We start from the raw sequence: 16,590 nt of genomic DNA on the forward strand, positions 1-16,590 counted from the left end.
ACTCCTCACAGACAGTCACCCGGAGGAAACCCACGCAGACACAGAGAGAACACACCACACTCCTCACAGACAGTCATTAGGAGGAAACCCACGCAGACACAGGGAGAACACACCACACTCCTCACAGACAGTCACCCGGAGGAAACCCACGCAGACACAGAAAGAACACACCACACTCCTCACAGACAGTCACCCGGAGGAAACCCACGCAGACACAGAGAGAACACACCACACTCCTCACAGACAGTCACTCGGAGGAAACCCACGCAGACACAGGGAGAACACACCACACTCCTCACAGACAGTCACCCGGAGCGGGACCTGAATCCACAACCTCCAGGACCCTGGATTTTTTTTTTCATTATCACTGTCTGAAATATTTTATTTCTGAATATTTTTTTTCATTTCTGGTTTTTGCCATTCATGTAACCTATGGGTAAATATATCTCCATATATATATATACACACCCCTGATGGAGTAAAGTGGATTAAAATGAAGATGACAGACATTGGAAGTGGGTCATTTGCAAATGATGTATTCTTCCTTCATAAATGTGCTTTACATCCTCACTCCTGCTGTGTATCTGCGTCCTTCCTCACTACTCTCTGCCAAAAGCTGATCTTTCACAACATTTGCATGCGTCCCGACTGTAGCTTTGAGTATGTATATTTGCTCTGATCCAGTTTAATCATGAGATATGACATCCTCGCTCCTACACGAGTTCAGAATCACATTACAGTCCACGTGCGTACGTACTCCACAAACTAAACAACACAGCTACAGCAGCAAATAATTACAATAATATCTCTTTTAGCAGAGAAATGTGCGTGAAGTAAAGTAGTCCCCCTCCTGCCCTGGGGTCCCACCAAACTCAAGGAGCACTGTTGTGTCTGATCCACACCACCACCACGTCAGTAATGAAACTGCCTTTACACTGACACCCACTGGTCTGGATGTATCACAGCATCTGTACTAGACCTGTTTAAAACATGGCTGCCTCTATTCGCATAAACTGGCTCATTCTTTATCACATGCGAACTGTAGGTTATGGTTCAGCAGTCTACAACTGCACATGCAACAGAGGACCGCAGGGCTTTCCATTTCTCATTCTGCAGATGAAAGGTGTGCTCATGAGCGCCCTCTATGTGCCTTTATTGCAGCCTTGAGTGAAGACTGCAAAGTTGCAGTCTCAGCAGAGGCCTATTACTCACAATTCTCTGAGACGGTGAGGACCAATCAGAACGGACATTTCTGTTTACAGCGGTCTGGCCAGCATGGCAGAGAGAGGAGGGGGTGTTAAAATGTGAATACTGTGTTTATTAACTGAACACGTCGCTGAGTTACGTTCATCTGTGATGTGAACTGAGCCGCTGTAGATACTCACATTTGCTCCTTTAAAAAACAAGATGAGCCTGGCACTTGTAGACCCTCTGTCCACACACATCTGACCCAAACACACGTGTCTGGCCCAAGCACCCTTAAGGTCTTTTAACAACAGTGCTATGAACCATAATGCATTAAAAGTAGGGTCTATATACATCTGAGCTCTTGTATATGACACAAGAGCAGCCAAGGGATATGAAGTATTGTCCATAACGACCAGCAGCTTGTTAAGTGTCCGCTCTTCTGCCTCCACTTCCAGAGAGTCCAGTCTGACTCTAACAACAGAGCCAACCTTCTCGATTAGTTTGTTGAGGTATAAATATTAAAAGGCCTCTGAATTGGGACACGTTCATCACATGCTCCCTCTACCTGTTTCTTAAAGCAAGCATTGGTCTTGTGTGAGGGAGAGAGAGAGAGAGAAAGAGAGGGAGAAAAAGAAAGAGAGAGAGAGAGAACGAGAAAGAAAGAGAGAGATAGAGAGAGAAAGAGAGGGAGAGAGAGAGAGAGAGAGAGAGAGAGAGAAAGAAAGAGAGAGAGAGAGAACGAGAAAGAAAGAGAGAGATAGAGAGAGAGAAAGAGAGAGAGAGAGAGAGAGAGAGAGAGAGAGAGAGAATGAGAGAGAGAGAGAGAGGGAAAGAGAAAGAGAGAGAAAGAGAGAAAATGAGAAAGAGAGAGAAAGAGAAAGATATATATATATATATAGAGAGAGAGAGAGAGAGAGAGAACGAGACAGAGAGAGAGAAAGAGAAAGAGAGAGAGATAGAGAGAGCGAGAGAGAGAGAAAGAGAGAGAGAGAAAGAGAGAGAGAGAGAGAGAAAGAGAGAGAGAAAGAGAGAGAGAGAGAGAGATAGAGAGAGAGAAAGAGAGAACGAGAAAGAGAGAATGAAAACAGATAGAACATGAGTATAAGACATTGTCCCAAAGCCCTAAAACCCTCTGTGAAGTATAGTCTTTGTAATGGGACAAGACTTGTGTGTGTGTGTGTGTGTGTGTTTGCATCAACCGCATCCTCATTTATTGCTCTAAAGCGTATGGTCCTTCTTTGAAGTGGATGGAAGTAAATGTAGTAACCGTTGAAGGCAATGAAATGGTGAAAATTGGGACACACTAAACGTGCACGATGCTGACATCACCAGAGTGTAGATTTACAGGAGGACGGCGGGGATTAGGGCTGGGACGAGGCTTTGGTGGAAGCCCACTCTGTAGATAGTGTTTTACCGGAGTGAAGCACCTTCACTGGAGTGTGGTTAATCCCCTCTGTAGCACAGAGTTGTGGGAATGAGATGTTTAATACGTAAAAACAGGATATTTAATGTGTGGGGATGACTTAATAAGACATGAATGAGATAAGTAACATGTGGAAACAAGATATTTAATGGATGGGAATGAGATGTTTAAAATACTGGTACAATTTAATAAGACAACAATGATATTTTAATGCACAGGGAACACTTAATTGCCGGGAGTGAGATATTTAAAGCATGGGAATGCGGTTTAAAGTGTGGGCACGTGATTTTTAAATGCGTGGGAATGACTTATGTTTTGGGAGGGAGTTATTTAACACGTGGGAATGTGATTTAAATGTGTGAATGGGACTGTTATGTGATGTTTAAGAGATCTTTAGTAAGGGAATGGGGAGTGGGATCTCGTTCCCACGCGTTATTAAATTGTGCCCACGTATTTAAATATGAAGTTCACGCGGTTATTTTGGGTCGTTTTCGCGTCTTAACTTTAAGACGGAGTGATGTCACCAGCATGGGCTAACTGCTAGGCTCCAGTGTCTGTGCTTCTCTGCGGATGAATCTCACTCCACGCTGCGGTGTGAGGGAACAGCGACCCCCTCAGGTAAGTTTGGGTAAATCTGGGACTGTAGTGGGCGGAGTGCTGCGAGCTGCTCAACGGGACACACACACACACACACACACACTGGAATAACCATCTGAGCAGAGAGAGAGAGAGAGAGAGAGACCCGCTCCTGGGCGCTAAGCTGTGCTGCGGATTGGACCGGGGTCTGCGCTCCGTATTCGGGATATTACGGTAACGGAGCCTCGGCGGCTGTGCGGAGGGCTATTAACGGCTCCCTGCATTGTTGATATCGATCGAACTTGGGACGTGGAGTCGGTAAACTGCTGGACATCTCTGTTCGAGCCACGGGTTCTCGCTTTTAACGCTGTTTCTGCTGCATTCGCAGCGTGGATGTCGGACTCGGTGCTGTCTGTTTGGCTGCCGCTGCGATAGCTGTAATATCTATCTCTGCTCTTCAGTCGTTCCTCTTCACGTCAGCTGCTGACGCTTTGTCTTGATTCAACGGAGGACGAGAATGGACTCGATACGCAAGGTAAACTTGTACGGAGCCCTGCTGGATAATAATTTAACGTTACGGCTGTTAAACGTCGGTCTAACGCCTAATCAGCTCGTCCCCACACGCCTTGATTGATTTTAAAGGGGTGTCACCAGCAGGGCTCTGCCTTAAAACAGTGAGCGTGTCCCAATAAAGACTACTACTGCTGCATTGTTAGGTCCTGAATGAGTTAAACTTGACTCTGTGATGATTATTAACCCCTAGGTCTAGAAACATATGAATGATGCATTTGAGTCCCGGGTTTATTCAGATATTTACATTTTGTTTTTGCTCACCGTTCCCTACAACGAATAAAACAGGGGTTGGACGCTTTAACAATGATAAACACTGACCTTTTCACCAAATATAGACTGTGTTTATCAGTGTGAGGTGATACTGGTATCACACATGGACACCAAACTGAGGTTTACGTGCCTCAACATTCAGGCTGAACTGCGTACTGTTGTGATTCAGCACGGTGAGTTAGTTTAGTCACGGGTGCGTCTCAAACGGCTCTACGTAGTGCACTACGCGACTCGGAAATGTTGGCTTCTGTGCTTAAATAGTGTAGTGTGTGTTTGAGTGTGTTAAGCACGCCGACACCGTGGCTTAATCCCAGTTGACTTTGTTGGGAATATTTTGTGCTGTTTTGGAAACAGGAGCCATCATTTTATGACCTACTTAGTGCACTATGTAGGGAGTAGGGCGCCAATTGGGACGCGCCACAAAACAGCAGCAGCTGGTGGTGGCGGCTCACTGACACAGCGTTGCTAAACAGTTGTGTGGTTATTTTTTTATCTTTGTAACCTCTAATGCAATTTCTGAGGTATCATTCACACTTTATGAAGCACTAAGCTGAAATATTCGTATCAAATGAAGCACTACAGCTGTTTAGTGTTTATATCCACTGCTCATTCGTGTCGAAAAAGGCGTTTATACAAGTCAGTAGACGTTATAGGATGAGTTATTTATGCTGTAGCTACAAGAACGGATCCCAGCTAATCTGGAGCGCGCGTACACTGTAAACCGCCGGACCATTTAAGGTGGAACGGAGAGTTCAGCCCGGATCCTTAACTCCTCAGTTGACTTCACCCCGCCCCCTCAACCCCATGTGCCCCTTCACATTTACATGTTAAGTGCTTTTAAGAAGCCCCTCCCCCGGCCTTCGGTTGAACTCCTGAATCCCAACTTCTCTTCAGTTACAGATTTAGAAGATACAGCAATTAAAAAGAGACGTACTCTCTTAAACATGTCTTAGATTTAACTACACCTTCGCTTTCATTCAGTACAAGCATAAATATGCATATAGTCTCTACCTTTATCTTCACACACCCCTCTGCCCCTCAAAAGCCCCCCCCCCCCCAAAGTTGACGGTATTGGTTCTTTATGTTTGTGACATAACAAGCCCTTACTGTCTGAATCAGTGTGTTTGATTCTGTCTTTGGTACAGAGCTTGAAAACAAATGCTCAGTCATTTATATTTCCCTCGTGATAGACCTTCTAGCACATAAACAACACCACACACACATGCTAACAAGGCTAGACAACACCACACACACATGCTAACAAGGCTAAGCACTTCATTTTTATTGGAGGGGGGGTCTTTGAGTGATTTGCAGATAGTTTTAAAGTACTGGTGAATATCAAAGCTGCTAATAAACATTAGCTCTTCCCTGCTTTGAGAAATGGTGGCTCCCAGACCCCTGTTCAATAATATCAGACTCAGAAACTGATGAATATTGATCCCAAGTCGGTTAAAGAGAAATTTTAACGCTCAGTTTTTGAAGGGGACATGTATTGGTTGAATTCACTGACAGGGCCTGACTAGCTATTTTGTTTTTACCTTTCTAGCTCTAGGGAGCTTGCTCAGTTATCAGATAAATATAGCTCTGAACCATTCTGGGGATTATGAAATAAACAACGAGTTTAATTTGAAACTGGATACATGTATGTATACACCAATCAGCCATATTCCTTCCTTGTTTCTACAGGTTTATCTTACAGTTCCTCAACCATACAGGACCAATTTGTAGTTCTACAGTTACAGACTGTAGTCCTGTTTCTATTTATACCTATTTATCTCCGCCTCACCCTGTTCTTCAGCGCTCAGGACCCCCACAGAGCAGGTGTGATGTGGTGGTGGATCGTTCTCAGCGCTGCAGTGACACTGACGTGGTGGTGGTGTGTTAGTGTGTGTTGTGCTGGTGTAGAGTGGATCAGACACAGCAGTGCTGCTGGAGTTCTGAAACCACTCAGTGTCACTGCTGGACTGAGAATAGTGATCTCAGGATAGCACTGGCTGGACTTTTTTAGTTGGGGGAATGGTTGCCAAATCTCACCTGCTTTGTGGTGGTCGCTGTGGGAGTTCAGAGCCTTGAAGAACAGGGTGAGAGGGGTCTAACCAAGTATGCAGAGCAGCAGACAGACTATATTCTGTTATTGTAGAACTACAAAATGAACTGTCTACTTTTATGTAGCTGAAATTGAACACTAAATGTAAGATACTAGATCATTTTATTGACTTTTCACTGGAAAATTATTATTATTTAAGGTTAAAGAAGAGTGGGATGGCTGCCTTATTTGGTCTTAGTTCTGTTAAAAGCCTGCTGTAAGTCATTAGCCTGGCAGGTGATGTTTAGGATCAGGCTGTGAAGTGTAAACTCTAAAATGGGCCACGAGTAAGCCATCTGTGCTTGGGTTTGCAGTTTATGGCGTTATGATATTTTGATGAACTTAACATTGCACTGAACTGGCAAACAAATACAGGTTGTTGAAACTAATTTCCCCTTTCCTCTTCCTTTCGTGCAGCTGCATGCCAAACCACCGAGTTGTTAGTGGATATATCTCAGAGGTCAGCACTGACAAAGGCTCGGTCTAAAATAGGGCATGTCTTTTTACACCTCTGCTTGTGTTCTTTTGCAGTGAATCCGGACCTGGGTTTGGGTTTCGCATGCCAGGCCGCCCTCGCTCTGTGACGTTTGAAAGCAGGCTGTAGCCCGTTCTTCCTGTGGTTCCTTATGCTCGCTGAGGACTCTTCCCGGGTCGCTGCAGGATGGATGGTGTGGATTTGACGGTCCTTGTCTATCACCATCAGCGCTTGCTTCTTTGTGACTGCGTTTTGTTCTTTTACATTTATAAAAGAACACCCCCTCTCCTGAGCTCAGACCATAAATACTGTAACAGTAACTGTTTATAAGGAACATCCAAGGAGGGGTCTGCCCCCTAAACTCAGAGGCTCTCTGGAGCTTCAGTGTTGTCTCCCCCTTGTCCCACTCTTCGCTCACTTTGTGAAGATACGTTCTTCACTGGAATGACATAAGTTTACATTTGGATTTTGTTCTCCATAATTTATTTATTCTCTTGAGAGCTTGCGATTTATTTTATTTTTTTTCTGAAGTGAAGATGTCTAAAAATAATAACATGGAGCTCCTGGCCCCTCCTCCAGCCAAGACTGTTAATGGCTCGGGCTCAGACTCACGGCTGGGCGAAAAGCTGGACACAGAAGTTCAACACCGGCTCAGGCGCCACACCATGGATAAAGACCTGAAGACGTCCGAGCACCGCTTCTTTAGACGCAGCGTCCTCTGCGATTCCAACGCAACGGCTCTCGACCTTCCCAGCAAAGCTTGCATCCCTACATCCCCTCCGGACTGCAAGGTATTGGCGGTGCCCCTGGTGCTGGCCTCTGCTCCTAGCGTAGCCGCTGAAACCTGCTTGGCTGTGACGGAGGCGGTGGTAGAAGAGCAGGCAGAAGATGCCAGTGAAGCAGAGCACCTTGCTGGGCCCGAGGGCGTAGAGAAGCAAAGCCAGGACGCGAGTGCTGACCAGGGTGAACCATCTGCGAGCACTTTGGTGGTCCCTAGTGTGGCGGATGTCCCGGATCGAGAGAAAGTAGCTGTGGAGAAACGTGAAGACGTGGAGGAGGACGAGGAGAAAGAGGCAGCGAAGGCACGTGCAGAGGCGGAACAGAGAGAGGCTGAGAAGAAGGAGCAGGAGGATGAAGAAGTGGAGACTAAAGCTGTGGGCACTTCACCAGACGGTCGCTTCCTCAAGTTCGACATCGAAATTGGACGAGGCTCTTTCAAAACGGTTTACAAGGGGCTGGACACTGAGACAACTGTGGAAGTAGCATGGTGTGAACTCCAGGTAAGAAGGGGCCATCCATAATGTGACTCTCTACACTGTATAGATGCTTGATCTTCTGTTGTCTTCTGCTTTTACAGTAAAGGTAATGCCTTTAAAAGTGAACTGTCCCAGTGCAGTAATGCAGAAGCTACAGTGCAGTCAGTGTAAAGGTGCGGGGTTTTAAGCTGCTGATTAAGACTACACAAGCTTGCAGGGTTGTAAGAGTGGTACCGAGTAGCGAGTCTTATCTCTTAAAATGTTTTTTGTGGTCTCGGTTCTCACAGTGCCCTATGTAGGTCATGGAAAAGGTGCAGAGGGGAAGAGAGAAGTAGTGAGTTTACTGGTCATATGATCAGCCGCACAGAGGAGGATTCAGAGCCTGGATGCCCCTCTCTTAAAAAGCCCCACACTTCACAGTTAAGGCACTGATAACTAAATTATTCCGACCACAAGCAATTCTTAGATTCACGCTGATGGCTTGGGGTTACATTAGACACCTTGAGCAAATAGATGCACATCTGACTCTCTGACTTTGAGCAAACGGAACTCAGTTGGATCTTATTACCTCACAAGGACATCTGTCTGCATCTTTAGACACGGGTTTAACTTAATTCAGCCTGGCTTTCTATCTTTATTCTTAGAAAGAGTGTTCGTGAACGCCACATCTCCTTAAAACCTCCTGCTCTGTCACTAGTGACTTGATTTAATAGTTTGTGGTTTGTTTGGCTAGTTTTACTGAAAATAATCTAAGGTCTGTGTAGAGGGAAGGGACCGAGTTCACAAAGACATCATGTTTAAAAGCCATTCCTCGTTAGCTCCTGAATCACAAGTTCACATCAAAACTTTGCTAATTATTAGAATGCTTCATTTGTGCTCTTGGTGATGAATAATAATAATAATAAAAGGTTAGCCCTGTTCAGAACAGCTTGTTTAAATGATAATGAGCCGCCCGCTGTTCGCCCCGACCCCGAGTGCACAGCAGTGAAGAGCGAGGTGCGGAAGCTGTTTTTTAGCTGTTTTTACTCTGTTCTCTTTCTTCTCCGTTCTCCTTTTTATCTGTTTTTACTTATTTCTCCGTGCACGTTGTCTCTCTTGCTCCATTTAACTTCGTCGCATAAACGCATTTGTAGCGCAGTGATTGGACAGACTCAGGCGGGGGCGGGTCGATTCTAAAATCCCTGCACTTGACGCCAGAAGGAGAGCAGAATCAGAATGGCTTGTGTTACCCCATGTTTATTGGCTTGGGCAGCTCAAAGAAAAGGGACTGGGGTGTCTTGTTTCACAGTGTGTGGGTTGGTGCATGCATTAATGTGCCCTTGTGCTGTAAAAGTATGTTTGTTTTATTATTATATATCCCTTTTAACGTTGAGAGAAATCATCATAAAAAAACATAAATGAGCTTAAGTGCAGTAAAACAATGAGTTTAAAATCATGTCTCTGTTTGAACATAAATTGAATTGTTTTGCAGGGTGCTGAGGCACGTCGGGGAGGTGGGGGAAGCACTGCGAAAACAGCGGCTTTTAATGGTTATGATAAAGCACTTTAAAGATTACATCAGCTTGTCTAATACACAGATGAGGGCTTTTAAGGTGGTCCTCCCTGAGGCCTGGCTGTAAATCCTACAGTGGTGGATGGCATGCCGGGCCTGACGTCACTGCCTGCGGACCTATCAGCAACGAGTGGGCATGGTAGCCGGGGGGGGGGGAGCCCTGCGCCTTCTTGCGTTCGTGTGTGTGGGCACGCTTGAACTTTGAGTGTTGGTGGTGGGGGTGCATTCTTAAATGGATCAGTCCTGTTTTCAGAGTAGGCCCTAAGTGATTCGGGGTCAGAGGGCAAGCGGGGCATGATGAGGGGTCTGAACACACTGCAAAGCAAAGGCAGCTATGACAAAGAGTGTGTGTAGAAATAGGGGGGAGTGAAGCAAGGGACAGAAATGGAGGCAGGGCCTGGGAAGTTAAGGGAGACCTGGTTTGTGTCCGAACCCCCCCCCTACACACACACACACAGAGAGAGACAGACACACACTCTACCCTTGAGCTGCTTTGTTTAATTCTGGCTGCTAGAAAGCCCTTGAGTGGACCTCCTTTTAATTGGTCAGAGATATTTTTGTTTTGAAGGAAGAGATTATCTGGTCAGCATTGTTTGTGGGAAAACTTCTTTTTTTCCACTCCCTTCATTGGCAAGAGAGGTAGTTTCCATGCTGGTCTATTGTCAGGTGTCATTAAGCTCATGTGGCCACTGGGATTTTTCTTCTCGTCTCTTTCAATAGGTAGTTTCCCCTAATAATTCACATTACGTATTCCAGCCTCTCCTGTTATTATCATTTCTTGTTTGTATCAGCAAACTTCTTCCTCTGGCACTGCAGTTTGGACAGAGAAAATATCCATTGTAGGAACATCTGCTTATTTTTGAGCTCTGAGAAAATGCAGGAAATTTGCAGACTGTGCAAAATCATGAGTGTTTTTTTTAAAAAGTCTTGTGGAGGATGTTATGCAAAAGGTCTAATCACAATAGAGCCACACAATAATGGCTTTTAAATGAGCACAATGATGGCTTAAGAGGGATGTCAGGAGACTAAAGCTGCCCTTGTCTCTTTATTTTCCATAGTAGTAACAATGAAGCTGAGAATTAATGAGCAGTAGTAAAAGTGTGGGAGATCATTTCATTTCCTCCCGTGTCCTCTTCTCTTTCTTGAAAGCGAATATGTTTTTTATTTTTCAGGGTTTGAATCAAGTGAAATATAGACATCTCACTATGTGATAAATTGTTTGCAATGCAGCAAACAAAACGTGGCTGCATTCCTGCTGTTATAGTGCACTGAAACACCAATAAACACAAGCTACAGCTGTTTATTCCTGCATACAGTTACACTACATAAGCATTAAGTTTCTACCTCTGTTAATTTCTTTGTTGAGGTTTGTGCAGCAGGAACAGACCTTTAGCTAATCATCCAAAGCCTGCAGAATAAAGTGAACTGAGCAGAAAACAAAAGCGTATTTTGGATGCTGCCAGCTGCCAGTTATTCTAGCTGGTTATGACGGCTTCATGTTTGAGAAATGACACAATCGTTTTCACTGCTTTTTCTTTTTAAACAGCAGGATTGCAGTGTGTTTAGTCTCTCACCCATGCCTCATTATGTTTCTGCACAGAGGATTGTAGTCTCCCTCTTCAGGAGGGTCTCGTATCTATGTGTTCACAGGGAGATAAACGTACAGAAAATGCAGTAGCTGCGTTAAAGGAACACCAAGTAGTGTTTTAACCTTAAAATTACAGCTTTAAAATCACTGTAACGCTTCACTGACCTGTAATAAGAGAAAAGAGCCTCTGTCGTTGCTGTTCCCGGCTTGGCACTGCAGAAACGGCACTATGTAACTTTTGATTTGTAGCCCTGTGATTTCAGGGCACAGCTGTTAAAGTACAGTACAATGCAGAAGTCCAATTTGATGTACTGTGTTTTTACATATCTACAGGCAGCCCACACCAGACCCTTTGTCTTTCTCGTTTAGTCAGAGCACATCTTCACATCTTTTTCATTTCTTCCTGTCTGTATTTTTGCAGCTTGAGTGCTGTGGCTTTTTGACCTTGTGGGTTGTAAAGTGCACTCTAATGGTGCGTGAGTTCCTCACCATGCTGCCTCTTTATCTACAGTTGGCTCATCACCCATCTTCCATTTTTATTTATTTATTTTTTCTCCTCTGGAGCCTTGCCGATAAATAGTCACACAGTTGTGGGGAGTGGAAATCTTTCTTTGGCTCTCGACTCTGTGTTCTCTCTGGCTCTTTATATCTGTACATCTCTCTGTCTCTTTCACTGTAACTCTTTCTCTCTCTGTCTCTTGTTCTTTGGGCACAAAACACAGAACAACTGAATGAATGCATTAGTCACCTTCACTTTACCATGAGGTGTTTGCTCAGCTGAACTACGTCAAATCTGCTGCCACTACTTGTGAGTCTTATCGACGTGCTCAGTGAGTGATGTCCGCATGTAGGAATGTGCCAGGGAGATGTTGGATCAGAAGGGCACTCCCAGAGCCATGCCCCAGCCCCAGTGAGTAGTGTATGGAGGGTGGCGTCATCTGTGAATAATGTAGAGGATGTGACCCGAGCGGTTGAGGAAGAAACTCAGTCCCATGGATCGCAGCCACAGTCATTTCCCTTCTGATTGTTGAAATTCATTTTTTTTTTTAGGAGGGAGGAAGACAAAGAGAGGGGGCAGTGCTTCCTTCATTTGCAAGCTGTGTTGTCCTTCCTCTTACAGTGAAAGAGAGAGAGAGAGATAATAAGCCACATTGGAAAGTAAAGTCACCATCTAGACATCTGGTAAACCACTATGTCTTTGTGTTCTGATTGGCAGCTGTTTTTCTTTCCCTCTGCCCTCTTTACTCAATCAAACATAAAATCCAGCAGTAATCCCTTAAAATAATAGGTCTTGGGGTTTTTGGTTAGTGGTTGGAGTGACAGCACTAGGTTTACCGCTGGTATCAAGGAGCTCAGGGTGAACTGAGGACAGGCGTGTTTTTGGGTAGAGTACCAATACCAGAACAGCTTTTGGTGACCTGTACGTTAAAGGTTTTTCAACTGCTCTCATATTTTCAATGAAAATGTGTTGCAGATATCTTCTTGTTGCAAACCATTATAGTGTTTCCTTCCTTGTTGTTTGGTGTGTTGTTGTACTCATCAGTTCAGACAGATCAGTAGGGTTTGTTCCTTCCTTGTTGCAGCGTCCAGCTCTTGCTGGATTCTTTCGTCGGCCACCGATCCAAGGAGCGTTTGAACCTCTTCAAAAGACCACGGCGTCATTTTACGAGCTGCCGTCGTGAATCGGATAAAAACAAACGTGATCTCTGCTGCAGCTGGAGAGTTGGTGCTGGTCGTCTGCGTTGCATGGTGATTGTGAAGGGAGTCGTTACACTACGCCACGCAATGCTAGGTTTACACATCACGTTACACGTTTAGTCCCTACTTTACCACGAGAACAGAACAAAACGAGTATATTTATGTAGTGTACGTACCATGTAGTGGAAAATTGTCCTAAGAGGGTAGATGGAATTGTTGTGGTACGTGCTGCAGTTCTCTTTTTGGCCCTGTTCACGCTTTGCATTGATGTGCGTATTGAAATATCCAATCACAAAGGACTGCTAAAATGCAAAGCCGTTTACACAGAGGTGTTTAAATGCCTCTCGAGTGACCACTTGTGATTTGTGACGTCGTTTTTGCTGAAGGGGCTGTTGCGTTTATTTCACTCTTTCACTCCATTGTTTTCAGACAGAAAAGCCCCATGAATCCTTGTTTGTGTTAATAGTACAAACTTGCTATGAATTCTGAAGCGAGTGTGTCAAGTAGGTCGACTCAAACGAGAGGAGACACCGAAAGACGCTCAGGCAGTGACGTGCTGCGACTTGAGGACGCATCAGGACACGTTACCATTCACACTCCAGATGTGGTGTGGCCTGATGAGCCCCAGACGTCCTCCAGATGTGAGTGGAGTTATAGGATTATAATAGGAGTCTCAGAGGCTTGTAATACCTCGTTCACACCTGTACTTATGATCTTAAGGCTTAGGACGCATGTCCCTGCCAGGTGTGAACAGGGTCTTTGGAGTTCACCTCTGAGGCTGACGCATGTGTCCAAAGGGAAGGGCTTTTTGTGTCCAGTGGGATGGTCTAGCACCGGTCTAAACACTTCTCAGCTAACGTAAAGCAGGTCCAACTCCCTCAGAAAGAATGTGTAATCTGTTGTAGCTTTGCACGTCTGTCTCTGAAACAGTGTGTTGGCTTGCCAAGACTTGCTCCCTCCACTTGTGTTAAACTCCGATACTCCTCTCCTCCCACACATCCAGCCTATAGCATACGGTGATGACACGCTCAGAGATTCCACAGATTTCCTCAGGGTCAGGACTCCAGCTCATGAGGGAAAGCGAACTTACTTTTCTTTCTCTCTGTCTCCCCTTTCTCTCAGTGTTTCTGTGGAGGTAGGTGTGTTTAGGGTTGTAAAGGGAGGGTGGTAAATTCCTCATGTTTCACTGCTCACCCCAGTGCCCCTGACCCTGCCTGCACTCTAATAAATTTATAGGAGCCGTGATTATTTGAACACACACCCATGCACAGACACTGTTTGTTTCTCTGCATTCTGGGGACATAGTCATTTAATGGGAGTAATTATAACTAATACTAACCTAAACCCTTACATTTGACTTGACCTTAACTCCTTATCCTTACCCTAACACTTATCCTTTACCTAAACCATAACTACTACTAACCTAAACCTAAACTCGTGCCCTAAACCTAACAAGTACCAGCCCAACGCTACCTCAGCCCTCATTTTAACGTGTTTATGTTAAACCGTAATGATTTACGCTTTGGGGACTGGCTGCTGAGTGTGTAAACAGATTTTGGTCCTCACAACTTGAGTGAAACCCCATGTAGATTGTTGTTTCTGCCACTCACTATTACTCCAATTACCACCCATTCATTCTCCATAACTGTTCGTTTGATGCTGATTACAATAGCCGTTCTCTTCATCTCATCGACCCTTCCTCAGAGCTTTCACTAGATCAAAGGTTTTTTGGAGTGTCTAATTTAGCCTGAATAGGGATCCACACAGAAATCAGTGTCATATTAACATCTGCAGATCGTTCTCAGTGTTAGTGTGTGTTCTGCTGGCACGAGGGGATCAGACACAGCAGTGCTGCTAGAGTTTTTAAGCCCTACAGTTTCACCGCTGGGCTGAGTATTGTCCACTAAGCCGGCTGTATCCTGTGGACTACAGGACGACCAACACAACCGTAGTTACAGATGTGCTACTGTTTCTGACTGCTACAAGGTCAGGGTTTGTTAGGAAAGTGAGTGTAGAAACAGTAATGTTATGACATTTCATTCCTTTGACATTTATAGCCCTATGTACGTAATCAGTGAACTAATCTGTAATGGTTATCCAGGTGGTTTTGGTTCCAGATTTTACTTATAGTGGTTTATTTATCTACATCGTTATCATTGCTGATATGTACATCAGCTCACTCAGTTCCCATTTATGTGCAAGTCTTAACCTAGGCTAAGCTTAATGCTAAATATGACTTTCCACGGATTCCCATTGTATTATTCCCCAGACTCATCCACTACCACTATTCTTAAGTTTCAATGGTCGTACACAGAGGCATTGTCAGTTTCTGCCACAGCTTGATTAATATCTGACATTTTCTGAACCTCCCAGTGTTTCACCACCCTCTGGTTGAGATTTACACAAATATACACACTGCTGTTTGTAGAAGAACCCACAGCCGTTCTAAATCTGGAAGGTCCTAAGCTATTTGTGTGGCTCGTCTCCTGCAGCGAACGGGCTGTGCCAGGTCCAACTAGACATGCCACTGTATGTAAACCAGACTGGTTTGGCCCCCTGCTACTAGGGTCTAGGTAATGTTTTTTTGTTGCTTGTGCATTCTTGGGATTCTTGTGGTAGGACGTCAGTCATTTGTAAGTAGCTCAGCTCTGTAGGAAGACAAAAAGAGGAGCCAGGGTGGGGGTCTTCCCACCCTGCATGGCTTCTCTTTCTTGCATCTCTTTGCTTTTGTCTATCCCAGACAACCCAAACCGAGCTGAAAGCTCAATCGGGGGTGGCGGGGGATTTAGCCCACAGCTCTGTATGCGAGATATTGGCTGATAGCACCCTCTTCACTGCCTGCCTCCTAGGGCTCAAGAGAGAATAATGGGGGTACAATTGTGCTCTGCTAAAGCTGTTGGAGAGAGGCTTAGTTTAGGAATTAAACAGAACAGTGCATGCAGCACAGTGCTGAGGAAGGCAAATCTGACTCTTGGGTCCAAAAGTGAGATGTTCTACCAGGAATTGCTGACATAGGCTGTACTTTTGCTTCATTGTGCTCACTCTTTCCTTTTCATCAGAGCTTTCATTTCTCTCTTCGACAGCCTTTTCTCTGAACTGCTATATTTACTCTTCTGGCACTCCTATTCTTGTGCATGCACACTTACCCCTTACTTATGTCGCACTCTTGCTGGTAGAGATTTTACCTCGAGCTCCACATGTAGATAAATCTTATCACATGGTGTCTGTAAAGCTGGAGCAAGCTAGGAGTTCAGGTCTACAACTATAGTTGCGCTTTGATCAGTCCAGACTGAATTGACAGAAAGCATGCACATGTTCCTGAGAACAGAAGGAATTTGGGTGAATAACATTTTTCACTTTCTCTCGCCTCGTGATCCAAGTGTCCTTCCATCTATCTGCACTGCAAAGTCACCCACTCGCACGGTGTGAAGGAATGTGTCTTGTCTCATTTGATCTGCAGCAGGCCTTTCATACTAAATGTCAAGGCTATTTTAGTAATGCCATTCTTTCCTAAACACAACAGTAGAGGGACAAGCCTGAGGGACCAGGCTGTAAGGTAGGTTTTGGCTTCGCTTTCCTGCTGGGTCTTACATCACACAGGGGTCTGTCTCAAGTGGGAGAAGTGTGGCAACCTATTTATGAAGTAACATTTAACCTGTGGCGGTTTTCAGAAGTGCAGGCGGGGCCAGGACAATTAAAGAATGTAAACAGCTCGTTTGATACCCTTTTCTCCTTTAAGGGTGGGCTAACCCTGCTGCTGTTCCACACCAATGCCTCTTTCACACATGAAGTCCAAAGAATTTCTAGAGAAACTCTGGAGTATCGGGTCTGGAGATGTATCAAAGTAGTCATTCACAGCGCACAGTGGGAGCAGCGCCTGTGCAGTGAGTACAAGGGAATCTACG

At 44.9% G+C, this 16,590-nt stretch overlaps 1 protein-coding gene across 10 annotated transcripts in view; it reads left to right on the plus strand.

Annotated features, from left to right (window-relative positions):
* Positions 1–3,317: 3,317 nt before the first annotated feature.
* The window catches only part of wnk1b (WNK lysine deficient protein kinase 1b), a 122,635-nt gene continuing 109,362 nt past the window's right edge, over positions 3,318–16,590 (plus strand). For 9 of the 10 annotated variants that reach the window (XM_066668266.1, XM_066668269.1, XM_066668272.1 and 6 more), the window contains exons 1-2: positions 3,323–3,722; positions 6,648–7,871. In XM_066668266.1, coding sequence (XP_066524363.1) covers positions 7,128–7,871 — 744 coding nt within the window. In that variant the 5' untranslated portion in view covers positions 3,323–3,722; positions 6,648–7,127. Of the gene's footprint in view, positions 3,723–6,647; positions 7,872–16,590 lie in introns of all 10 variants that reach the window. The other variant, XM_066668267.1, reaches the window with a different exon arrangement.

This window comes from Hoplias malabaricus, chromosome 4 (genome assembly GCF_029633855.1).
Source record: "Hoplias malabaricus isolate fHopMal1 chromosome 4, fHopMal1.hap1, whole genome shotgun sequence".
Classification (NCBI taxonomy): domain Eukaryota; kingdom Metazoa; phylum Chordata; class Actinopteri; order Characiformes; family Erythrinidae; genus Hoplias; species Hoplias malabaricus.